Raw genomic sequence first — 27,301 nt, 5'->3', positions numbered from 1 at the left:
ATTAAAATTAATTAGTAAAATACCTATCTGTGAACATAATCTAAGTACCTAGAACCATTTTGATTGTCTAAATGGATTAAGTGTATTATTCAATCCAATAAATAACTTACCTACAGTGGTGTTTCTCAACCTTGGCAACTTGAAGATATCTGGACTTCAACTTCCAGAATTCCCCAGCCAGCGAATGCTGGCTGGGGAATTCTGGGAGTTGAAGTCCAAATATCTTCAAGTTGCCAAGGTTGGGAAACACTGACCTACAGTAACCATTTTACTTAAACAGCCACCTAACAAATTTCAGACAAGATAGAAATTTTATTTTTCTTTTCTCATCAAATTTTATGCTAATATTTGTATTTTAAGTTTTAAAGAGGGATTACAACATTGTATCCATTCTAGTTATTAAGGCAGAGAATCATACTGATATGCTAAAGCCATGATCCTGGGTTCCTGAATAATGTTCACATACAAGATTTGATTTGTGATTCTACTTCTAGTTTCTTTTAAACTTGGACTAGGGCTAATGTCAATAGATCTTCAAAAGACTGAAACTTGAATTGCAACTCAAACAAGGTATGCCACTGAACGTTGCTATGAGTCTATGCTGCCTGGGAAACACCCATTTCCATAAACCAAGACCAGAAGGATAAATAGAAGAGGGCATACAGTATTCCCAAGACTTCTGTTTTTTGGAGATTTTATAAAAACAATACTTCTAAAGAAGTAATTTGGAATAAATGAAGCATAGAGACCCGCTGATAAGAAATGTAGCTATTTGACACTAAAGGTAATCCTGGTGATCTGTCTTTGATTGCCAGCTACTTATTTAAGTGATCTTGGAAGAAAATATTTAGATATATATTTATATTATAGGTAACTGATTCTAAGGTCTGGAAAAAGAAAAAATATCTGGAAAAACCAAAGAAACAATAAAATATAACCTTAAATTAGCTCATTCAGCCATGTTGTCAACTACTAGAAAACAAACTTTGCTTCAGAAGTCCTTACATTCAGTAAGTACATTTTCAAAGATGAAAAATTAATTTTAACTTTTCTATTTATGTTAGTTTATGTTTCATATAATTATTTCAAACCAGTAGAAGTAACAATGAAACAAATGTAACAATGATTTCAAATACTGTATATGGTTTAATAGAACATTTATTAGGTGAACCTAGAGCTTCACAATAAAATCAAAGAGTTACTATTGTTATTCTTCATACTTTTTAATACAAATGCTAAATTATACATAGTTTTGAAACACAAATGTAGAATATGACAATAGCAAAGAGCAAGGAGAAATGTACTATTAAGGAGCACATTTTACAACACAAAAAATAAAATAAAAAGGGAGCTCAACATGTATAAAGCCAATATTAAGCATTTCCATAAATCAAGAAATGCTTTATTCAGTCCTGGATAAATGTTAAAAAATATTCCCAAGTAAACCTAATAGATTCACTCCCTTGCACAGTGGGTCTACAAATAATTATAAAGTTTCACATTTATAAATGAAATGTATAGTACCTTACTATTTTACATCACAATTGTTTAAAACAAAATCTCAAATATAGAAGTCTATTGTGTATCAATCAAATTGACTCCATATCTGTATAGCTGTAAAAAAAACCCTGTAACTTTGGTCTTGTAGTTTTAAAAAAAACATTTTACCTTGGAGATAAATAAAAAATATTTTTTAATTTTTTTTTTAAATAACAGTGCTTGCTAGTAATTATACCCTGTTTATCCCAAAATAAGACATCCCCTAACAATAAACCCAATCAGGCTCTTGAGATCATAGCAATAAGCCCAAGTGTTTATTTCAGGATTAAAAAAAATATAAGGCAGGGTCTTATTTTGGGGAAAACACAGTACTAACTATAGAAATGAAGGATAGAAGACACCAATATTTGTCTAGATTTCAGCAATGAACATTTATTTTTTCCTTATTCAAATAAATAGATTGTTGCAGTACTATATTGGAGCCCAGTAAGCTTTATTGATCTTTTCTATAGGATGATAAAGAAATAGTTGCTTTACCTCTAATTCATAAGCAACCAATGGAAAATGTGACAAATGTATGTATATTTCAATACTAATGCATTATTTACTTCAATAAAACGAGGTTTACCCCTTATAAAATAGGCTTAGGGAACAAGACCTAAATGTACATCCTAAAAATCAAATTGAACATGAATTGAAATCAGAAATAAATATATAGTGTTTTTTACTTGAACAGGAACAAAATTTGAATCATCTGGCAATTTTTGCTGAATTAAAGCCAGAAAAGAAACTGGTTGAATGGAGGTTAGGTTATAATTAGGAATAAAATATGGTATCTGACAATTCAAAAAAAGCAAAATTCACCAGGCAAGCTGCAGTGAGCAGCCCCTCCCCTCCATAAATCTGGCTGTGATGTCAACAAAGAGCCAATCACTTGCAGATACAGCCAGACATCTCTACTGCCAAGATCTTAATATGTCCAGGAGGAGGCCTCTGTAGTGCAAAGAGGCAAATATTCTTACCCATAATTGGTACTTTGAAATACTTGTAATATGATGTACTGATCAACGCTGCTCCCTGTTACTCACAAGGTGAGTTCTGCACTTTATCTGAATTACTTGAATGAGCTATGACAGTGATGGCGAAACTTTTTTCCTCGGGGGCCAAAAGCATGTGAGTGTGCACTATCATGCATGCGCGAGTGCCACACTCATAATTCAATGCCCAGGGAGGGTGAAAATGGCCTCCCCTGCCACCCCAGAAGACCTCTAGAGGCCAGAAATGGCCTGTTTCTGGTAGGCCTGTTTTTCGCCCTCTCCAGGCTCCAGAGGCTTCCTTCTTCATTTTCACGCCTTTTAATTTTAAGCCATATTTGCTTATTCACCTTTTTTTACTCTTATCATTCTCTCTCTCCCCCCCCCCCATTTTGTCATAATGAAATGACCTATAAAAAGCAATACTTATTTGTATAATTTTCTTAAACTACCATTATGGTTCTTGTATTAATCTTCATTATTTTATCGACATTATTCCATGTCATTTAATTTTTCAAGTCTCAACATAAATTTTCCAAATATACCTAAATATACCGATTTCATTTATAGCATAGTAAACAATTACAGAAATTTTTCATTTAAACTATTTCCCTTTGTCTCTAATTTTTAGATGTCCATTTTTAAAACTGATGATTAACTGTATTCAATCAAAAAATGAATCTATTACCATTATCAATTTATCCTTCTAATTTATAATATAATTCTATATAAACAAGACAGAAAACTCTTCACTCTTAATAAAATAATTAAATTGATTATATACGGTATATAAAATTCTAAACAGTTAACATTCTTATCACAATTAAGTCAAAGATATTAATTATAATAAAGAGAAGAACAATAGGAATAAAAAAGGAAAATGTATTTCTATAACATTCCAACACCCCACCCATTTCCTTTTAATTTCTCAACCATTTACTTTTTGTATTACTGTATATTGTCTTCATCTCCATTTCCATATTTTCTTCTAGTTCTTTTCAAGCACTTTCTTTTTATATATATATAATATATATATATATATATTATCTCCATCCCCATTTCCATATTCCATTTTTTCTTTTACCTTTAAAACAAAAACTTCTCTTTTCCCATGCTCTTTTTCCTAAATCTCTTTTCTATATAAATCTAGCTTTTCCCAAACTTTTTATAACATTATACTTCTCAAACTCATCATCATCATTAATCTGAACATGATCATTTTTAATATCATTCTTTTATCACTGCAAACCCCAGTGGAAATTATAAGTGTCAATATATTCATCAACATAATCAGTAATCAATATTTCATTATCAATATTCTTTCCTAATTCATCATTATTTTCATTTACATCGGTCTTCTTTTCTTCTACTGTTATCTCCTCCATTTTTTCATTCTTTTCTTTCTCACATACTTTAATTCCAAAAGATCTTCTGAGATTGTTAAGAAGTTCTTTAAAAACATCAATAATCTTTTCATGATCAATTTCCTCCATAACTTTAAAATCACAGTTCTCGGATCAAAAATAGAAAAATCTTTTATTTTGGCAGAATCAGGCCAATTTTAACTTTCATTCAGAGGTGTCACCAGTCCTTGTAATCACTTGTCTCCAAGCCTCAGGTCACCAGTCACTAGGTTTTCCCAATCAGTCCAGCTACTAACAAATTGTATTCCACAGCCTTTTGTAATTTTCTTGTTAATAGTTTAGTCCAAATCCTTCTATCCCTTGTTATTTTTAGTATCTATTCAGATTTATTCTTATCCAGTACAGTACAGTTATTTTCTTCCAAACAATAACAAATTTGAATCTGTTTTTGAAAATCCTCCGCTTTCTAGTTCTCAAATCTTTCAAGGACAGCAGCTGGGCAGGTATCCATAAAAATCTTAAACATAGCAATAATTCCTCCAACTACCAGATGGTATCCTCTTTTTTCCCTCCAGCTCTGCCTTTCCTGTTTAATTTTTCCATATTGTTATTAGTGTGATTATATTACGTCAAATCCAATTTTCAAGTTCCTCCCAAAAAAATTTCATCCAGATTTCTTATGCCACCTCTGATCTTTTAAGGCACAGTTCAAAATATTTAATAACTGGGTTTTAGATGCACATCCCTTTACTCTTGCTACTCTCTTGTATCCACATGCTAGAACATCTGTTCCTTAATTTCCGGTCCTTTTGTTTTCCTTAGACAAGTGCTTCTCAAATTGTGGGCAGGGCCCCCCCTTGGGAGGCACAGAGCAATGCTGGTGGAAGACGTAACCATGGGGAATGTGCTTTTTTGTTGCCATAGGGAGTAGGGGTTTTTTGCACTGAATAATAGCATACAGCACACAGCACAGAGCAAGAGACACAAAGTGCAGATTAAAACCCTTAAGAGATACCATGCAAAACTATTTAACAGGGATGAAAAGAAAGGAGGAGAGAGACGGAGATAATGAGACAAACGTAAGTCTCCCAAAAGCTAAGATCAGGAAACATGATGAAGCATATGTAGCTCTTGGTTCACTGTGATTATGGTATGTTTACTATGTCTAAAAATGTTGACAGCGGAAAGCATGAAGGCAAATAAATTAAGGCGTCACTCTTAAACACATCACAACCACGCTGCTTGAGTTTTTTCAGCGAAAATGTGTAGAATATTGCAAGCAGTCATCCCGGTATGGAGTTGGAAGGATGTGAAATGTTTTATTCTCCTGGAGGGGGGAGGGGGGTGTAACAGAAAATAATTGAGAAGCACTGCCCTAGACTATTACAATGTTTCTTTTAACTTTTCTTTTGGCAAAAACACTTACCCACCTCTGTTTCTTCACATCTCCAGCCTATATCGTTAGTTTTTCCTTCCTAGATGTTTCCAATCTCATAATATAACTCCTTTTGAAAGTGACCGCCGCAGCTAGGGACGACTTGAAAGTCGTCGCCCATCGCCGCCGGCTGAGGAGTTTTTGCCTGCTCCCTGGGGGGTTTTGCTACATCTCCCAGCCCACTGGCAGGTGCTCTTCTTTTTTGTCACCCCTATAGGGTGGTTCCAACCTGGTCTCCAAAAGGTGTGGGTACCGGAATTCCCCTGCAGAGTGAGGGGAATTGCTTCGTGGCGCTGCGGCGTTGGTCACACCCTCACTCAATGTTTGTCTTTCCTGTTGCCGCTGAAATTGCAAAGAGTAGAAACAAATAAGGGTAGGGGGGAATCAAAAAGGAGTCTATGTATAGTTGCTTCTTGATTTATGACTAAACGTGGGACCAGAATTTGGGACCAGAATTTGGGACCAGAATTTCTATTGCTAAGCAAGGCTAAGCACAATCATACCCAATTTTATGACTTTTTTGTTATGATTGTTAAGTGGATAACTGCAGTTGTTAAGTGAATCACATGTAAATCACATGATCCTTAAGTGAATCTGGCTTCTTCCATTGGTTTTGCTTGTCAGAAGCCGGTTGGGTAGGTCACAATTGGTGATCACATGATTTGGGGATGCTGTAACCATCATAAATACATGCCAGTTGCCAAGTGCATGAATTTGGATAATGTAACTATGAGTATACTGCAAAGTTCATAAGTGTGAGGATTGATTGTAAGTCACTTTTTCAGTGCCATTGTAACTTTGAATGGTAGCTAAACTAAGGGTTGTGACTTGGGGAATATCTATATGTTATAAGAAAATCCACAGGTTTCCAGGAGAGGTTGGAAAACTATGTCAGCAATTTTTATTTTGCACCTATTGACATAAATATGAGAACAGCAGAAAGCAGAATAGGTTTCCCCCCCCCCCCTATCTTTTATTCTTATTAGTGGTAGCCCGGCACAGCTTTGAGCTTTTTTGAAGGCTCCCAACATCAAAGTTCCTTAACCATCACAGAATTGAGATAAAAATGATGTGTATGTGCAGTTTAGTTTCCAGGGTATTCAAAATCTAAGGTAATTGAATTATACCAGTTTGCAATATCACAATGATTTATTTCATCAAGAAAATTGCCAGAATTCATATACAGGTTGTCCTCGACTTACAACTGTTCATTTACTGACTATTCAAACTTACAATGGCACTGAAAAAAGTGACTTATGACTGTTTTTCATACTTACCTTACAGCATCCCTATGGTTACTTGATCAACATCCAGACACTTGGCAACTTACTCACATTTATGAGTCTCCATGTCCCAGGGTCATGTGATCCCCTTTTGTGACTTTCTGACAAGTAAAGTCAATGCAATCAGGATTCACTTAACAGCCATGTCGCTAGCTTAACAATTGTAGTGATTCATTTAACAAATGTGGCAAGAAAGGTCATAAAATGGGGCAAAATTAACTTAACAAATATATCACTTGACAACAGAAATTTTGAGCTCAATTCTGGTTGTAAGTTAAGCATTACCTGTATAATAAAGGAGTTGCATAATACAAAAACAATGTATTATAAGAATACAGTGATACCTCTACTTACGAACTTAATTCGTTCCTTGACCAGGTTCGTAAGTAGAAAAGTTCATAAGAAGAAGCAATATTTCCCAAAGGAATCAATGTAAAAGCAAATAATGCATGCAAACCCATTAGGAAAATCCAAAACATTAAGGCTTAAAAAAAAAAAAAGCGGCGGGCGGACAAAGTGGAGGCAAACGGAATGGGGACAAAGATGAGGCGAGGAAGCAGCGGGTTTCAGCTAGGCTGAAACAAGAGGAGAAACAGCCGGGTGGGGGAACTCGAGAGGAGGAGGGGGGGGAAGAGGGAGCGAGAGGGAGATGGGGCAGGTGGGGGTGGGAGTGGGGGTTGAAAGGAAACAAACAAGAACCACGCGCGCGTGCTCCCTACTCACACACATGCACCCTCCGTGCACTTGCACGTTTGCTCTCTCTCGCTCTCTCACACATGCACCCTCTCTCCCTTCCTCCCAAATCGGCGTCTTCTCTCCTGCGCTCGACTTTGCTTTCCTCTTTTGCTGTGGGCTGCAAAAGAGGGAGAAGGTTATTCGCTTTTTAATGTGTCCACTTCCTTCCTTTTTGTGCTCTCCATCCTCCCCTCCTTTTCCAACCCAGCCACTTTCCCCACCCCGCAATTCCTACTTTCACATGCACACCAATCCCGATGAATAGAGAGCTCAAGATACACATACACATTGCCCTTGCTATTTATTATTAAATCCCACTGTTCTTTCCCCTCTCTTTCTCTCTTTCCCCCCTTCCTCCCACTTTCTAGGGCACTTCATCCTCCCTCCCATGTCCACCCCCCTTGCCTCTTCCTCCTGCCGTCTTTTTTTCTTGCTCTCTCTGGCTGGGGGCTTCTAAAGTCTGGAAAGAGAGACTTCATGCTGGTTGCCCCCCCCCCCTTTAGCTGGCTCGCTGGCTCGCTGGCTCGCCCTGATCCTCCCTCCTCCTCCATCTCCCTTTATTGCCCCATGTGTTGTGTGGGGAAGTAGATTTGCTAAAGAGATCCACTTGGGACAGCAGGAGGGAAAGGAGGAGGAGGAGAGCCAGAGTAGCCCACAGCTGCGGAGGAAAAGGAAGAACCCTCACCTCTTTCCTTTCCTCCTCCTCCTTTTTCTCCATGACCGCAACTGACAGGAAAAAAGAAAAGAGGAGAAGGGGAAGCAGCCAACAGCAAAAAATGAGAGCAAAGTCTCCTCTTTTCTTTCCTCTTCCTCTTCTTCCTCCATGGCTGCGGGCTACTTTGGCTCTCCTCCTCCTCCTTACCCTGCTGCCATCTCAAGTGGATCTCTTTAGCAAATCTGCTTCTCTTTCTGGCTGGGGCCTTCTAAAGCCTGGAGAGAGTTCATGCTGGCTGCCCATCCCTTTAGCTGGATGGATGGATGGATGGATGGATTTCCCTCCCACCCCTGATCCTCCCTCCTCCTCTGTCTCCCTTTATTGCCCCATATGTTGTGGGGAGAAGCAGATTTGCTAAAGAGATCCACTTGGGATGGCAGCAGGGAAAGGAGGAGGCTCGTGCGTGCCAGCCGGGCTACTGCTCCTCCCCCCCAAGCTCCCAACACACAGCCGGAGAAGGCTCGTTTCTCTCTCTCGCTCACTCTTTTGCTCGCTACAAAGACACCGTGGGGAGAAACTCCCTGTCCTTGTAGTCCTCAGGAGAGCAAGCGAGAGAGACGAGCCTTCTGTCCTTGTAGCCGGCAGGAGAGTGAGCGAGTGAGAGAGACGAGCTTTCTCCAGCAGTGCCTCAGGAGGACAAGGACACCTCCGCCGGCTGGGAAGCTTGTCTTGTCCAGCACCCAACCCTAGTGGCGGCCACTTCTCCCTGTGGTGTCCGTATCCTCCCGAGGCATGGCAGGAGAAGGCTCGTCTCTCTTGGTCACTCACTTGCTCTCCTGCCGGTTCCAAGGACAGAGAGGTGCAGCATCAAGACTTTCTCCCCGCGGTGCCCAAGTCCTTCAGTGGGAAGAAACTCCTCACACCACACCTCCCTGTCCTTGTAACTGGCAGGAGAGAGACGAGCCTTCTCTGGCTGCACCTCAGGAGGGCAAGGACACTTCCACTGGCTGGGAAGCTTGTCCTGTCCAGCACCCAGCCCTCCTGGCGGCCACGTCTCCCTGAGGTGTCTGTGTCATCCTGAGGAAGAGGAATTGGTCCCGAATCCTCGTACGCGCTGCAGCAGGGCAGCTCTGCCCGGTTAGGCTACTGCTCCTTCCCCCGGAGCTCCCAACCTGCGGCCATAGAAGGTTCGTTTCTCTCTCTCTCTTGCTCTCCTGCCCGCTAAAAGGACACTGCAGCTCGTCTCTCCCTCGCTCACTTGCTCTCCTGCCAGCTACAAGGACAGAGAGGTGCGGCATCAGGACTTTCTCCCCACGGTGTCCTTGTAGTGGGCAGGATAGCGAGTGAGTGAGAGAAATAAGCCTTCTACGGCCCCGTGAAGGAAGAGGAGTTGGTCCAGAATGCTCATGCGCACTGCAGCAGGGCAGCTCTGCCCAGCCAGGCTACTGCTGTTTCTTCCATTCCAGAGCTTGGATCAACTGTGGAGAAGGCTGTTTTCATTGCGAGAGGACAGTCCCATGGGAGGTTCACTGTTTCTTCCCTGCCAGCGCTTGGATCAACTGCGGGGGAAATGTACAGAGTAGAGCCGAGAGGAGGGTAGGGGAAGTGCTGGCATGGAAGAAACAGTGACCCTTCCCTGGGACCGTCCTCTCGCAATGGAAACAGCCTTCCCCGCAGTTGATCCAAGTGCTGGCCGGGAAGAAATGGGTCCTGCCTGCTTCTTAACTGACTGAACGAGGAAAAAGTGGGGTGGAAGGGATGGCGTGAAGGCTGTTTTCATTGTGGGAGGACGGTCCTGTGGAAGGGTTGCTGTTTCTTCTCCGCCAGCACTTGGATCAACTGTGGGGAAAATATACAGAGTCGAGCCAAGAGGAGGGTAGGGAAAGTGCTGGCATGGAAGAAACAGCCCCCCTTCGTTACGTTTTCAGGCCACCCAACTCGCATTTCTTACTCCCCCCACCCTTTCCTTACGTTTCCAGGCATCCTGCTGTCACTTCTTCCTCTACACGCACCCTTTCCCTGCCTCTCCAAGTACTCGCTAGCCTTGCTTTATCTACCCGCCACCCCGGGGCGGCTGCGGAGAACTCCTCAGATACGCCGTTTTCTAGCAGATGGGATGGGGGAAGAGGAGACCCCGCACGGGAAAGCCTAGCTCCAGTTCCCTTTCGATCATCAGAGCCTGCAAATTTAAAAGCACTCGTTTTGGCCACTGCTTGCAGCAGCAGCAGCCGGGAGAGAAGCGAGGGTTCGTAAGATGAAAATAATCCGTGAGAAGAGGCAAAAAAATCCTGAACGCCCGGTTTGTATCTCAAAAAGTTCGTATGTAGAGGCGTTCGTAAGTAGAGGTACTACTCTACTAATATCTGTACCATCAGCTACATCAGGCACCAATTATTTAGCTGATTAGCTTTCAGCCTTGACAATAGCCAGCTGAGATCTCTAATCCTTTGCAATTACCTTCAGATAATGATTGTTTTCATCTCCACAAGTACTTATCTAATGTGCCCGTTTGGGAACTGAGAGAACATAATTCTACATTAAACATATTTGCCTTTATTTTTAGCCTTCCAGCAACTTGAATCTCCAAAAATGCACTAGTGATATGCTCCAGGAAATGTTTTTATCACCACATATTTCAAAGTCACAGAAACATGTATACAAAGATATGTGCTCAAAATGGACTAAGGTGAGTTACTGTCTGACTTTCGTAATAAAGACGTAGGACAATACACACCATCTTAATGAACAGTTAAAGAATAGTCCAAGGCAGACGCATAAAAGTGATAAAAATAGTTAAATAAGAAACATTAACACGCTTCTTTTAAAAATAGAATCAATAATTCTTGCTATGAAATATAGAATGCTATGTGGAGCATAGCAGTAAAATATTGTGTATCTGCTGATTTTATTATTGGGGGGAGAGTGTTAAAGGTGTTAATGGGATGTTGAATTATATACCAATGCTTTGGCATCTGACTCTTATAAGGAGTGATGGCTATATGGAAGGCATCTAAAAGAACTGAGAAACTTGAAAAGTTATGTTATTGATATTAAGGAATGGCTTTTGAAATTTTGTTATTTATTCATCTTGGAAAGCTGTCTCTAATCAAAGAATTAAACAATGTACGCTAATGTTTATAAGACATGGGCAACTTTGGCTCCCCACTCTCATAATTCTTGAGCATTACATAGGATGGATGTGATTGATGTGAATTGTGTTTCAAAACATCCGGCATAGACCACCTGGATCATTGGGTTAATTGTAGTTACTGTTAGTAGAAAGAAAGGAAGTACCCGAATAGGATTACCGTGGAAGTCCTTAATGGCCGTGCCCATGGGCTCAAGTTGAGCTACAGTCATGGAAGGCATATACAGTTTTAATTTATGCCACGGCATAAAGGAATATTTTGATCCAGTGTCCAGTTCAATTTGGCAAGGTCTATGGTTGAGAAGCAAGGGCACCACAAGCTTTGTGGTGGCCGGGCTGGAACTGGCAGCTATGCCAGGGTTCGGTTTACCTCGGTTCCAGTCATGGGAGAAATTTCCTGAGGCGTGGCGGTTCCCTCTGGTCGGCTGGTGCGGTAGGCGGTTGTCTCTCGGCGGTGGTGGCGGTGGCTGTTGTCGCTAGGATGGTGAAGTCATGGGAAGATCGTCAGGGAGGCGAGCTCGACAGGCTTCCGCGATGTGCCCTCTTCAGTTGCAGCGGTGGCAGAAGACATCTTGGAAGGGGCAGCGGGAACGGGGATGATTGCCTCGGCAACCAGCGCAGTAGAAGGCGGCGAATTGCGATCTGGCAGGTCTTGGTGGAGGGGATCTGATCTGGCAACAGTAGTCATCATAGGAGTCAGTTGCGGTGTCGTGGGCATCGGCAGGAACGGAGATCTGAGAAGAGGCTTCTGCAATGTGGAAGACGGTGGCATGCTTGTTGTTGCTCTTTAGCTCCACAGCCACGGCTTGGGCAATTTCAAAAGTTTGTGCGGCTTTAATGACATCCTGTAGCGAGGATTCCTCTTCAGAGAGGAACTTGGTCCGGATCGTAATGTTACGCATGCCAAAGATTAAGGCATCAGTGAGACGAGCCTCTGGATTATCGAATTGGCATTTAGAGAGAACAGTTCTGAGGCGAGTCGCAAACTGATTGATCATTTCCCCCTCTGCTTGTGACATCTGGGAGAATTGATGGCGAAAAACTCTAGCTGGCTTCGTAGGTTTGAAGTGAGCGGCTAGCTTGGACGAGAGAGCGTCCCAGGAAACTGAGTTCGCCGGTTCAGGGTCAGTGAGGGTTTCTGCCAGCTCAAAAATCTGTGTGCCAGTAATTGAGGAAAAGAGCACACTTGCGGCTGCTGTCGGCATCTTTCATGCTGGCCGCTTCCAAAAATATTTCAAACTTCGCCATGTAGGCTGTCCAGGTCATTCTTTCTGGGTCGAAGAATTCAGGTGGCTGGACTACCGACGGAGTAGCCATGATAGCACACGGAAGGTCGGTCTCCTCGTCGCCAATGTAATAACTCTCAAAGCAAGGTTGAATCAAGCAAGGTTTATTTGCTAACAGGACAAGGAAGTCAATTCAGTCAAGAAGCAATGGAGTATTGAGAGCTCTATTCAATGACAGTTCTCCTATTTATACAATCTAGCCCAGCAACAGGCAGTTTTACAAAGATACATTTTAAGCACCAAAAGAAGGAAACCAATCAACATGCAATAAACAAATCTGAACTTTTGACTTTTACCCTGTCTGGGTAGGTCACCCAGGCAAATATCTAACAGGTTCTAACTTACCTCGCCGCCATTTCGCTTTCTCCCACGTGGGTGCATGCATGTACAGTGTCAAAAACCAAGCTGCATTTGTGCAGAAGCAAAATAGTGGTGCCTATAATGCCACTGGGAGACCCATTTCAGGGTCATGGCCAGTCAGCGATTGTTCCCAGTTCAGCGAATGGGGGAAATTCCTGCTACTGGTTCTATAGAACTGGTCCGAACCAGGAGCAACCCACCTCTGCTGTGGCCCCAATATGTCCCTTTGCTGTAATAAGGCTTTAAAAGAGAAAACTATTTCCTAAAAAAATGAAAATAAATTAGTCTTTTAATGGAGCAAAATAACTGATAACCTCTTTTCAGTAGTCACTGAGTTATCACTATGCCCTTGTTATAAGTTAGTTATAAACCAAGTAAAATAGTATTTTTATAAGATAATTAGCAAACAGATTAATAATGCCCTTTTAAAATATTAAATATATTAAATTTCTTCTAGAAACAAAGAAGCCACTGGAACATTTCATATGTAAACATAACTGAAGAAACAGACATGAAAGTGAAGAAGCACTTAAAGGTAGGTAATCATTTTTTTCCTTTAAATATTTGGAAAAACCTGGAAAGCAAGTATTTTTCTAATGTCTGTCTTGGTTCCTTCCAGCATCAAATGTATTTTCGTTTTTCTAAAAGACTGAATCGCCCTTTAAGCAGTAAAAAGCAATTTTACAATACAGAGAAATTCATCATGAAGGTAAGAGAAATTATTCCATAAATCCTATTTCTCTAATATAGTTTTGGGAAGTGTTGTGCCATTAAATAACAGACAGATAAATTGATAAACATATGGCTTAACTGTATATTATCCCACTCTTCAATGAGCATAATTTTAAAATAATTTGTTCATATGGAAGAATAAAGATTTTATAAATTTGCTAACCATGGAACCTGTTGCTGTTGAATTGGTATTTTTCAAAATATTTGATCACAAACTCCAACTTGGTTTCAAAGGAGTGGAATCAATTTCTTTGTTATGAGAGTGCATCTATATATTAGTAAAACTCTGATTGGGTTTATCTGTTTCTCTGTACCTCAAATTAGCCCAAATGATGTGTTATACTGCAGCAACCTTTGAATGAAGGTGCTTAAAATTTGTTAAATTAAAGAATTTGTAAAACAACAATAGCAACAACAAACAGAAAACAGATTTTATTTTGCTAGATATCTTTATTTGTTATCGCAAACTCTGGAAAAAATTAAGTAAAACTGAAGTGAGATTTAACCTTTTTACCTACATTTTTACTTAAGGATAATTTTTATTCAAATTTATACTAATTGCAAAACTATATATTACTAGAATTAAAATCTGTTTTAGTCTTTTTAAGTCTCTAATATCCTACCTCCACTGAAGGAAAGGGTTACTTGAGGAACTGTCCTCATTACAAAAATCTATGCTTATTTGTAGATAATGTAATAATTTATGTACCTAATTACAAAACTCTTATTTCTCTTTAGCGGGAAGGAGACAGTAGAGGTCAGTTCAAAAGTTACCATGCAGCTGCGAATATTTGTTCAGCAGAGTCCCTGGTTAGAGACAAAATCTCTGAACTCACTGAAAATTCCAAATACAAGACAAAAACACAAAAACCAACGCAAAAGTACAAAGAGCTCCCCCAAAGACAAACAAGTGGTGACTATGTTCATTTGGAAGAAAAAGACACAAGCCAGGAAAAGAAATTCAACAGAAAAATAATGTATTTATCCAGAGGCTCAGGGTCTCTGCAGTTCTCAGACATAAACAGATCAGAAGAGAATGAAGCAAAAAAGGCTGTTCACAAGGATTACTCTTTTTCGACTACATCTCATCTGAAAACCCAGACAGAAGAAACAAAACCCCGTAGTATTTTCCTAATGGAAACCCTGGATGCCACAAATGATGTAATCTGTTGTTCGAAGAGCCCAGCAGACACAAAAACAAGCAGGGATGTAGTGAGGGGACAAATCCATTTGCCCTGTTTAACCAGAAAGAAAAAGTTTATGATCTATATCTGCGGTGGTTATCAAGGTACTTTCAGATAACTTGAAGTTTTATAGAAGACCAAAATCTAATCTAAATAAGAAAGAATATTCCTTGAGGTTTAAATAGTTTTTAAAATGATTATTATTCAAAAAATTAGGAAGCCAAGTAATGGCATTCTTGTATTATCTGAAAGATGAATATATCTGTAATTCTATATTTTTGTTCATTTGCTACATTTTTTTTATAAATGAAAAGTTTTACAGCTATACGACCTAGTATTGATAGTTGTAAATTTCCCCACTTTTTAAGATCAGCTTTTATTTGCTGTAATTTCTTGTAATTATTTCCTTTTATTGAGGAACATCTATTTGTTAAATTAATGCCCAGCTTTTATTTTTTTTAACAATTTGTAATCCCAGTTCTCTTACTAAGTAAACTAAAATAATTACAAGAGATTCCCTTTCTAATTCAAGGGCATTCTTTTTTATAAAGAATTCTTGTGACAATTCAAAGTTAAAAGGGCACTTAAGAGATTTATGACTATTTTTCACACTTAATGAGCATTTCAGCAGACTGATCAATATTCCGGTGCTTGACAGCTGGCATGTATTTATGACTGTTGCAGTGTCCCAGGGTCATGTCATCGCCTTTTGCAACCTTTTGACTAGCAAAGTCAACGGAGAGGTCAGATCCATTTAACAACTGTGTTACTAACTTAACTGCAGTGATTAACCTAGCTGTGGCAAGAAAGGTCATAAAATAGAACAAAATACACTTAGAAACTGTGTTGCTCAGTAATGGAAATTTTGGGATCAATTGTGGTCATAACTTGAGGTCCACTTATATTACAATTAGATTGGAGATACTTAATATAAATGCAACTCTGCCAATTCTTTTTTTTAAAGTTTTAGATGTTGCATAAGGTTGCTTTAAATCAAGATAACACTGTATAGCAATTTTGCTTTGTTATTTTAATTAGATTCAGAAGTAGAACGAAATGCATTAATGGAGAAATCCTTCCCATGGCTATACAACTACTGTAAAAAGAGAGGTTACAACTTCCATGTATTTGATCTAAGGTGGGGAGTAAAAGATGGTATTACTAATGATCATCATATGGCTTCTCTACATTCAAGGACATTAAAGAAATGCCAGAAATTGGGATTCCAAACCTTTATTGTAAGTTGAATAGAATTCACAATACATTACTTATCTGATGTTTTTTATTGCACAATCGTATATGTTTTAGTGATGTTTTTTTGCTCTGATTAGTGATGACTTCACTCATCATGCTAATAAATTATCATGGTTTCTTAAATAAGCAACAACTGGCTGAATTTACACTTCAAACCAGGTCCTAGTTTGGACTTAGTGTGACATGTGGATCCAATACATAATAGTATCTTGTAAGCCAGTGGTTTTCAACTTGTGGCATGTGGACCTGTGGAGGAGCGTGATGTTGTCACAGGGGAACTATGAAGAAATGTTATGATTTAAATCTTGAGTAAAGTCTTGGAGGTCCATGGCCACAAAATTTACTTTAAAGAGGGCCTGTGGTGAAAAAAAGGTTGAGAATCACTGTTGTAGGTCACCATGGCTAATCAAGGAGAGAACAACCTAAAACTATGGAGAAATTTCCAGACAATTAGAATTAGTTGACTATTAGTCAATCCAATCAGTGGATTGATTTACCTCCAGAAGTTGTGGGTACTCCAGTACTGGAGATTTTTAAGAAGAGATTTCACAACCATTTGTTTGAAATGGTATAGGGTTTCCTACTTCAGCAAGAGGTTGGACAAGAAGACCTTGACCTCCAAAGTTCTTTCCAACTCTGTTCTTCTGTTAATCTAGCCCCATGACTCGTTTTCAATATTCCATAGTTGAAATCCGCCACATATGAATCCAACTGATGAAATGTTTTGCTCTTAATTTCTGTTATAGATCTGCTAGATGAAAGAAAAAGCAGAATTCATCCATGTACCAAAATTAATTGGATCATCTTCATAACATTTGCTTCCTTAGATTGCTTAATTTCCAATTGCACAACATATGAATTATATTTGAATGCAATCAGTGTCAAGAAGATAATAATTTGTTTGCTAAAAATCATTTTAAAATTATTTTTCATGCTGCATTTCAGGTTTTTATTGGCCAGAAGTATGAGGATCTCTCTCTTCCAGAAATAATAGGCAAGGAAATTTTTGAGTTAATTAAAGCCAAAGTGATGCGTAGGAAGCTGAATATCAAAACATCAAAGTACATACCACCTGCTGATTTGAAAGATGAAATCAAAGTAGAGAGAAATGAAAGTCAAGGTGAAATTGTTCAGGATTTCCTGGGTCCCGATACAACAGAAGAGTTTGAAGCTGAGATAAGAAGCCAAAAAGAACATGAAGTGATTAATTCAAATGAATTGGATCTGCTTAATACTTCTCTACTCACCCAAAAGTCTGTAGCTGAATATGAGAAAGAACTTCAGCTTTTGAATCAATGGTACAAGTTGGATGAAAACTGCATCCCTGCAGTTTACAAGCTTCAACCTATTTGGTAGGTTGGGTTTTGATTTTTTAATTGGCTGATGACATTGGTTATTCCAATAAATTATTTTTGCAGGAACCTCAAGAAGATCGGTTTAATACCACTGACTATGTTATCTTGTGGATTGCCTACAAGATTTATTTTATGATAATTTCCAGTCAGCCATCAAAGGGGAACAGAATTTCAGCCCAGTAACACTTTGAGATACTGCAGGGCATGACACTCTTCCCTATAGTAAGGCTGTGTGTTCCTTTGAAAAGATGTTTCATGTATGTGTTTCATGTTGCTCTGCTTAGACCTCGACTTACTGAAGCAAGCTGCATCAAGGCAAGAACATCAAATGCATATGACAGTGAGGCAGGTAGTTGAAGCAAAGCAGCTCACTCTTTAATTTCAATTGTATAACATGCTAAACTATACGCCATCACTTAGAAACGTATTAAATATAGACGCTAAACCAAAGTTAAGTAAACTAAACTTTCCAACACTGTTATTCTATCTTGAAATATTTAGTGTTTCTTAATCTGAGTTTTATCAACACCAAACTTGCTATTTTTCTTATGTCTTCATTAATAATGTTACTTGATTCAGTGTATCTGGAATATTTGCATGACTTTTTGGTAAATTACATTTGTTTCTAGCCCTATTGTTTCTAAAAGATTAAAGTTAAAACTAGGAGAACTCAAGCCTGTGAGTACAAATTCAAGTAAGAGTTCCCCCATCTTTCTCCAAATTATATCTATTCTATTTCTGAAAAAAGTAAAAAATTAGTGACCTCCCAATGTCCAGATGTATCTGGAGGAGACTTCTGCCTTATTTAGTCAATTTTTCAGCTCTGTAGGACAGTTTTGGTCATTTTGCTGCATGACCAACACTAAATATCAGATAGGAGTGAGGAAAATTTGTCTACCTTTTGTTGTGGTTGGATCACAGCCAGCTCCTTTAATCACAGATTTTGAAGAGGAGAAACTGGGTCCGTCTGAGCATCATGGGCCCGTGGGGCTATCAGAGGAATTGGATAGCGAGGGTGAGGAAGGGATGGAGATTGAGGGTCCTGCAGAGAATATAGAACACCCAGTTGCGTCTGATGAGGAGGGAGATATTGTGAATCTATTCTAGATTATTATTATTACTATTATTTATTAGATTTGTATGCCGCCCCTCTCCGAAGACTCAGGGCAGCTTACAACAGTAATAAAAAACAGTATAGCAATGGAACAAATCTAATAATAAAAATTATATAAAAACCCCAACAATTAAAAACCATACAGCACATACATACCAAACATAAAATATAAGAAAGCCTGGGGGAGATGTCTTAGTTCCCCCATGCCTGGCAATATAGGTGGGTCTTGAGTAACTTGCAAAAGACAAGGAGGGTGGGGGCCGTTCTAATCTCCGGGGGGAGTTGATTCCAGAGGGCCGGGGCTGCCACAGAGAAGGCTCTTCCCCTGGGGCCCGCCAAACGACATTGTTTGGTCAACGGGACCTGGAGAAGACCAACTCTGTGGGACCTTATCGGCCGCTGGGATTCATGCGGTAGAAGGTTGGTTCCGGAGGTATTCTGGTCCAATGCCATGAAGGGCTTTAAAGGTCATTACCAACACTTTGAACCGTGACCGGAAACCGGTCGGCAGCCAGTGCAGGCCACCGAGTGATGTAGAAACGTGGGCGAATGTAGGAAGCCCCACGATGGCTCTCGCAGCCACATTCTGCACAATCTGAAGTTTCCGAACACTTTTCAAAGGTAGCCCCATGTAGAAAGCGTTGCAGTAATCAAACCTCGAGGTGATAAGGGCATGACGACTGTGAGCAATGACTCCCTGTCCAAATAGGGCCGCAACTGATGCACCAGGCGAACCTGGGCAAACGCCCTCCTTGCCACAGCCGAAAGATGGTGTTCCAATGTTAGCTGTGGATTGAGGAGGATGCCCAAGTTGCGAACCCTCTCTGAAGGGGTCAATAATTCCCCCCCCCCAGGGTAATGGACGGACAGATGGAATTGTCCTTCTGTGAGAAGAATGTGTGGGAGACAAGAGCAGTTACACAGACGTAGAGGGAGGCCTTGAATACTGCTGTGCGCAGTGTGTAATCACAGAGTGTTTAAAAGGGGAGGAAACTGGGAGGTTCCCTTTGCAGGAAATCAACATTTATACCTACAAGAGGGAAAGAGCAAGTTCAGAGTTTTCCCCCTCTCAAATATTGCTACAGTCTTGAAAAAATATAGTTTTGAGAAGTCTGGGAATATTTCTGCTTCAGCCAAGCTACAGGTGCTTTAAGTGACAACTCTTGTTTTGGAACATTCCTTATCAGTTTTGCTGCTCGCTTTGAATTTTGGCAGTCCATGATATTCTTTGCTTTAATTTGTGGTTTTCAACAAGTTTGCTTATACAATAGACTATTATACTTCCCATCTCTGTGTCTGAGTATTAATTGGGATTTAATTGCTGACTGGTTGTCGAGTGAGACAGAACACCTTTTAACTTAGTTTTTGAGCTTTTTTGTACCTATAACCACAGTACTGTATCTCTAAGTTTTCTGACTGGGATTAGGTTTTGAGAGTACTGTATTATTTTTTGGTGTCTGATTCTCCCTGTCACCAGAAGATGGTGCTCAGGGATTATTATTTCAGAGTTAGGTCACCCATGGATGGTTTCAAACAGGCTTCTCTTTTGTGCTCTATGTGGTGTGACATAACATGAAACTGCAGGAAGAGGTCAAACACAGTTTTTCGGTGGGATTTTCAATATGCTGATAGCCAGCTAAATGATCACCACCATTTAACCCCAAGAAAGCAAGTGTGCTTTTAAACATTGGCTTAAGTTCAGCAATGTGCTGGGTGGAAAGTATGTTAAAATCAGATACTGACATGACAGAAGATGCAGGATTTTTTCATTTAAAATTTGACTCATGGTTTGTATTTTATCCTATTCTGAGTGGAGCTGCATTCCCTTGAACAGATCTGCAGTTTGGGGGCATAGTTCCCTCTAAGCTGAGCAGTGAGCAATCACTCACTTAAAAATCATCATCAACTCAGAGTTTTCCAAACCTGCCCAGAAGCCGAGAGGGAAAGAGTGAGAGGGAAGGAGAGAGAGAGGAAGAGAGAGAAACAGATAGAAAAAAGAGAGGAAGGAAAAGAGAAAGAAAAAGAATGGGAGTAAGGAAGAGAGAAAGAAAATCAAAATCTAGTTTGAAACTAGCTCAACTATTTAAGTGGCATTTTGATATTGATAGAGTTGCCCTATTATGAGCTCACTGTTATAGCCACACAGTACAGTATTTTATTTTGAAATTTTCTCTGAGGCAAAACAGGGTGTGTTTTTTATTTGTTTGTTTGTTTGTTTGTTTGTTTATTTATTTATTTATTTATTTATTTATTTATTTATTTATTTATTTATTTATTATTTCTGTGCTGCCCAGTCCCAAAGGGACTGCCGCTCAGACACTATACTTTTCCGCCCACCCCCCCAAAAAATTAGAGGGAACACTGTTTGGGGGTGCTCTTCGAGGAACTTCAGGTATAACCAAATCCATAGGTAGCAGCTTGGATAGGAAGTACTTTTAAACATTTATGTGTGCCATTTGGAGCCATTTTTTGTAGGTCAGTTTTTGCAATAATTATCCATATTTGTTATACCTGTTTTTATCAATTTTATGTGATGAAAACTGAAAGGTGTATGAAAGTTGCGACTGATGCAGAATGCAACAGGTAGGTTAGTAACTGATGTCCACATTAAAAGATCTGTACTAATGTTTTCCACGTGCAATGTAAGATGTTACCTGTAAAGTTTTGAAACTCCAAGTGCCATAGACCCTAACTATTTGAAGAATGTCCTCTCCTGTTATGAAACTAACAAAACATTAAGATTTGTAAAGACTCTCACAAGGTTTCTTATGGTTCAGAGTCCTATCTAATGGATTTTCAAAGCTAATGGTTGTATCATTATGATATTTCAAAATGAGCTTTCTTTTATCTTTTAAAATTTATACTAGCTTCTTTTCCTCTATTTCCCACTTTGGGTGTTCAGGCGAAAGCAATCAAGCAAGCATGTATTGCTTTGGGAGGCAATCCTAGATCTAGAATAACACAATTGCCCTATATGATCCCATATTTCTTTTATCCATAACACATTTTAAAGAAAATTCTCTAGTACTTGCTTTCACTTATCACTACAGTGAGTGTATATTATATTAAAATGAAAACAGTGGTTTTTTAACCTAAGCACATGATTAGGGCATCAGGCCCAAAAGGGGCTGCACAAAGTTGAGAAAGGAAAAAAACCCAATGAAGATTTGTTAAAAAAAAAAAAAAGAGATAAAACTAGTAGGGGGCACCAAGATTTGTCAGTGCTTAGGGCACCAGTAAGCCTTAATCCACCACTGGATGAGAAGAATGTTTTACTAATTTGAAAGTGGTTTCTCATACTTCGTACATTTTATGTTGTCTGCCCAGCACAGTGTACAGAGATATCTTCAGTAAAGATCCAAGTCGCAGACAGCAAGCTAAAAGCAAATGGCTGGAGACTTTGCAGAAACTGCATAAGATACTTCAGGAATATGCTACAATTGTTCTTGGTCAAGAAGATGCAGCACTGTTTCTTAGAACAAGTGAGAAGGTTATCCAGTGGTGGGATTCAATTTTTTTTAACAACCGGTTCTGTGGGTATGGAATATTTGGAGGGGGGGTGGCTTGGAGGTCATGTGAACAGGTGGGCATGGTTAGCTGATCATGTGACTGGGTGAGTGTGGCTATGTCCCCAGCATAGGGACTGCTCAGAGGATTGGAAAAAAAAGAATTATGACCAGTTCTTGCACTTACAACTTTCCTCACATTTATACCTGATGCAGCATTAACAACCGTGTCACTTATTTCATAACTGCAGTGCTTCTTTTCACCATGGTGTCAATATAGGATGCAAAATGTAAAATGTGAGGACATTTGTAAATGCAAGGACCGGTCAAAAATCACTTTGTCAGCCCTCTGAGTAGTCCCTATGTGCATGGCCAGGTGGTCATGTGACTGGGTGAGTATGGCCAATTCGACATCGCTCATGTTGAGAGACAGTTCTCCTCACCTGGCCTCTCGTGACCATGGGGATGCTGAAATGGTCATAAGTGTGAAAAATTGTCATAAGTCAATTTTTTCAGTGCCATTGTAACTTTGAATGGTCACTAAATGAACTGTTGTAAGTCAAGGATTACCGCTATAAAAATACATAAAGCTTCTTTGCTTGCAAAATGCTGCCCTAAATACTAATAATTAGATTAGAAATACCTGCAAGCTGAAGTTACAAATTAGGCAAGGTGCCAGAGCACCTTGAGGAATTAAAATAGTTAAATTGCAATGATAACTATCAGCAGCCAACTCTTGCTCAGAAAGTTAAACCCTTTAGCAGAGGGGTCATTTAAGCTCTCCAGAAAGAGCACACCCAAGAGAAGCAATCCTTAGATCCATTTGCACTACTTAAAGATACTGGCCGGTCTCACTCACCTCATAAGAAAATCATCCAGATTTAATGAAAGATCACATGCCCCCCAGAAAGGCTGTAAAAAAATTTAGTGCCAAGCTTCATCCTGCCTCATGGAAGTACACTCCAAAAGGTGCCAAGAACCACTAAATCAGTGAAGGAAGACTCCCTCCCCAGATAAAAAAAGCACTTGAGATAGAATGAAGCAAAGGAGCAATCACAGTAGCTATTGCTTGTTAAATCAGTTACCAGAACAAATAGACACAGGAACTAGCCAGATTTCTGAAGCTGCTTCTTTTTAGGAACAGAGATTAACATTTTTCCTTCCCAAAAAATGAGTAGGGAAAATTATCCCGGATTAAACATCACGAAGCACAGAATTAAATTTCACCAAAAGTCAGACTTTCAGACCAAAAGTCAGAAAGGGTATGTAAACTCATGTTTGAATGTCAATCTTTCTAGCTAGCCAAGAAGCCTTGCTGAATGTCATTAATCATGGTTCCTTGTCATTAAATGTTTCTTTCCGGCAGCTCTGTGCTGGAAGAACTCCAACAGAGGAATATAGTGTAAAATAACCCCCTCTAAAAAGGTCAAGCAAAAAAAGAGAGAAAAAACACATCCAGAGACAGTAAACCTAGGCCAGTGCTACTGCACATGCACAGAGGGCCATTTGTGCAACATGACAGGTGCGTGCGCAAGTGAAGCAATCCCACATGTGCAAAATGCACACTTCTGTCGTGATACGCACAGGTAGGGAAGGTAAGTGGAATGCACCCCTGGTTTAGGTGTACAGTGTTCCCTCAATTTCCGCGGGGGATGCGTTCCGAGACTGCCCGCGAAAGTCGAATTTCCGCGAAGTAGAGATGCGGAAGTAAATACACCATTTTTGCCTATGGACAGTATCACAAGCCATCCCTTAACACTTTAAACCCCTAAATTACCATTTCCCATTCTCTTAACAACCATTGACTCACCATTATTACTGGTACTCACCATTGAATAAGATACTTAATGATCCTGATATTTATAAACATAATTATTTATTAACAATTTTTTTTTGTTATTTATTTGCAAAAATTATTAGTTTGGCAATGACATATGATGTCATCGGGTGGGAAAAAAATGTGGTATAGGAAAAAAACCGCAAAGTATTTTTTAATTAATATTTTTTGAAAAACCGTGGTATAGGCTATTCGCGAAGTTCGAACCCGTGAAAATCGAGGGAACACTGTATTGCCAAGAATGAAATAAGGGTTAATGGAGAGGCAGTTTCTGTAAGCAGGGCAGTAAAGATTAGGCTATAGAAACAGCACCAAAATGTTGTAAATCCTTTCAAGATTAACCTTATAAAGTGTGTGTGTGGGGGGGGAGATTTCTTCTAACAACTGGTTATCTGAACTCCTTGGAAAATTAACAACTGGTTCTAGAGAACCTGTTAGAACTGGTAGAATCCCACATCTGGGCTATCCAAACTTCAATCCATATGGTATTTTGTTATATTTGTTCCAGGAGATATAATATTGAATTGATTTCTTTATGTTTTCCAAGCTCTGCAGCAGGAAGTGGATCAAGGATTCAGAGTTCAAGGAACACGTGAAGATCACTGTCACTGCTTCAAAAGAAATATAACTGACGTACAATGTAATCTGTCAGATCCCCAGGCATCTAAATATATTGACATCCACCCACTAAAACTAGAAGTGAACAAAACTGTTAATGAAGAACATCAAAAATTTGTGAAAAGCGTTTATTCTAGGGTAGGATTATCAAACAGGCATAAATTGTCATGTTCTGTACAAGCAAGGATAAATGTAAAAGTACCCTAATTTTCAGATGGAAATATTTAAAAATCCATTGTTGATGTGTTATGGAATCTGAAAGTTGTAATGCATCTTATTATAGTATTGTAAAGGTTGTTGAGGTCTGTGGCTAGGCAGTGCAGCTGTTTGAGAAAAGGTATTGAATATGCTGAAAATATTGATCTCCTGATCAGCTACAGACCATAATATTAACGGAAATCTGAAGAATTAAATTTATCACTTTATTTGTTTAGCATTTATTCACCATTATATACTATGGCTGCTTTTCAATCAAACAGCATAAGAAGCTTTGGATCTCTCTCTTGCTTGCTCCCTCTCTCTCTCTCTGTGAATCTTCTTGCAAATGCTTTGCTTCATATAGAAGTTAACAGATTTTTCTTTACAGCTTCGTCATACAAATATTTACAAGAAGAATATTAGCTGGGGAAAAGGTGGCATCAATCCCAACAAGAACAGGTCCCATGCCTACTACCTAGAATGCCTTTGCAATGACTTTCAGAAAATTGTTGTTAATAATTTCAACAGGTTAGCTTCATATCTGTTTTTTTAAAAGAATTGTGGACTATGAAAGCATAACTTATTCCTAAAATTAGGGTTCAGTCAACTGGTTATCTATACTTACTCCTAGAAATAGAACAATATTTATTTATTTATTATTTTTTATTAATTTGATTTCTATGCCGTCCAATCCCAATGGGACTCAACAAAATACATTGTTGTTGCCTTTCTATGCTCAGATTCATTGCCTACGACAAATTACAAATTAAATTCCATTGCCTATAATTATAAATGACTTCTAATTAATGGAAAATCCTGACCAACTCATTTTCTGTGAGTCTGTTCTAAGTTTATGTAAGTTTGGATTCAACCCATAAGATATGAAAAGATAAATGGTGATGCACTGAAAGTAACAGTGATATTCAATAAACTGATGTGAAAAAGTAATATTTTTGGGAAAAAATGTGGTTGCTATTATCAATTGAATATTTTGAAGTTTGTGCTGTACATATAAATGTCTCTTTACTTATATTAAACCATCCTTTACCTTTGTGAAAATGGTAATTTCAAATAAATACTGCACAAGGGACCAAATCTTATATCCAATACCAATACTGAAACAGATGGCATACAAATCTAATAAATAAATAAATAAATAAACAAACAAACAAACAAACAAATAAAATGACCTAGGTCCAGAATATATCTGAATTCAAATGGAATTGGGAATCTCTTAAAGCAAAACAAGTTTGGATGCTTTATTCAACATGCCCTTCTGTATAATTTCATGCTTTTACAGACAGTATAACATACAAATTATTTTTCTCTATTTCCATTTGACCAGAATCATCAGTTCAGAAGGAATGCCAGAAAGACTATGTACTAAAAGAAAGCAAGAATTTAACATTCTTAATGATGAAGAGATTCTGGAACACATTCAGCATTATCAGGCCTTGTAAGTTTTGTAGGGTTTTATTGCTTATCAGAAATAAAGGGAATATACTAAATGAGTATGTAATACATGAGTTGTAATATATGAATACATCTTTATTAGCTTCTTGTACTGTGGGTGATTGAAGCAAGCTGGATTCAACGCATTAGTTGAACACCGTACAGCCCATTCTCCCCCCCCCCCCAGTACTGTGTTGCATACATTATATCACAATACAATAATGAAAGATCAGTGTAATCTGGGAATTTTTTTTGTAAGGAGCTGTAAAATCAGACAGGTAAAAAGTGTGTTGTGTTAGTTGCCTATTCGTTTTAGTCTATTCTACTTTTAGACTATTAAAGTCAGTTTTTAGCACATAGCCTATTTTCTTCCTAAAAACTGACTTTAAACATACCACGGCAAACATTTCTTTGAGTATTTACTCTAATTTGCAAACAGTCCTTCCACCTGAATTGCTAAGCATTTTGTTGCTTCAGCACAGACAGGGAGCTGCATGAGTGGGATTGAAAATTATTGTTTTCAGTCACACAAGAAGTGCTAATCAGCATGTAGCCAAGGTCACAACAGCTTTGTTAGTTAGTGCAGATCATATTTAAGTGGACTCTGCTTTACTCAGTCAAATTTTCTGGTGTACATTGCACAATGAACACAGACTGTATTATTAAATGTGGTTAATTCATTTATGGTTCCTTATGTTGTGCCCACAACCCGCACTTGAAAAACCTTGAGGATTTTAAATTAAAAGGAGTAAGAGGTGCAGAGAGTGAAGTACTTGTTACATTATGCCCATAAACCAGACCCATATTAACCATTCTAATATAGATATTGCCTTTAGTTTTTTTAATTATGCAGACTTTAAAAACACTAAGGAAATAACAAATTTTGCTTACACTATTTCTAATTGGAGCATGTCCCAGGGGTTGCAGAGATTGGATGGCTGGTTTCCCATGTTAGCAAGCCACTAAAGGTTTATTGGTGCATTGCAATATTTAGGTTTGGTTTAGTATTAATCTACATTAGCCCCAAATTACATTGTCTTCTCCAAACTACATGCTGGCTTTCTATTTCACTTGGCTGCTCCCTCCTTGGGGCTGCGGTGGCAAGCGGTAGTTTTCTCCAAGCATTTCTTAGCACTTCCTGGGACTTTTTACTTACAGCTTCTCCTAAGAAAGGAGAGCCCTGCAGGTTACCAATTTTAAAAATTACAACTTTCATCTATGCTATGACATTACAAAAATATGCTTTTCCAC

The 27,301-nt window shown here is 38.9% G+C and overlaps 1 protein-coding gene across 5 annotated transcripts in view; it reads left to right on the top strand.

Moving 5' to 3' along the window:
- Window positions 1–619: 619 nt before the first annotated feature.
- LOC139170371 (NACHT and WD repeat domain-containing protein 2-like) overlaps window positions 620–27,301 on the top strand; it is a 59,024-nt gene continuing 32,342 nt past the window's right edge. For all 5 annotated transcript variants that reach the window (XR_011559618.1, XM_070757496.1, XM_070757494.1 and 2 more), the window contains exons 1-12: window positions 620–784; window positions 871–1,010; window positions 10,570–10,692; window positions 13,258–13,335; window positions 13,420–13,509; window positions 14,271–14,820; window positions 15,755–15,954; window positions 16,916–17,322; window positions 21,767–21,921; window positions 24,330–24,538; window positions 24,987–25,126; window positions 25,944–26,054. Coding sequence is in view for 4 of the 5 variants with exons in the window: in XM_070757496.1 (XP_070613597.1) it covers window positions 960–1,010; window positions 10,570–10,692; window positions 13,258–13,335; window positions 13,420–13,509; window positions 14,271–14,820; window positions 15,755–15,954; window positions 16,916–17,322; window positions 21,767–21,921; window positions 24,330–24,538; window positions 24,987–25,126; window positions 25,944–26,054 (2,114 nt within the window). In the remaining variant the exon portion in view is untranslated. The remainder of the gene's footprint in view (window positions 785–870; window positions 1,011–10,569; window positions 10,693–13,257; window positions 13,336–13,419; window positions 13,510–14,270; window positions 14,821–15,754; window positions 15,955–16,915; window positions 17,323–21,766; window positions 21,922–24,329; window positions 24,539–24,986; window positions 25,127–25,943; window positions 26,055–27,301) is intronic.

The sequence above is a fragment of the Erythrolamprus reginae genome, chromosome 7, assembly GCF_031021105.1.
Source record: "Erythrolamprus reginae isolate rEryReg1 chromosome 7, rEryReg1.hap1, whole genome shotgun sequence".
NCBI classification, from domain to species: Eukaryota; Metazoa; Chordata; class Lepidosauria; order Squamata; family Dipsadidae; genus Erythrolamprus; species Erythrolamprus reginae.
Note: the sequence above shows the minus strand (reverse complement) of the source record. Positions and strands in the feature narration are given on the sequence as shown.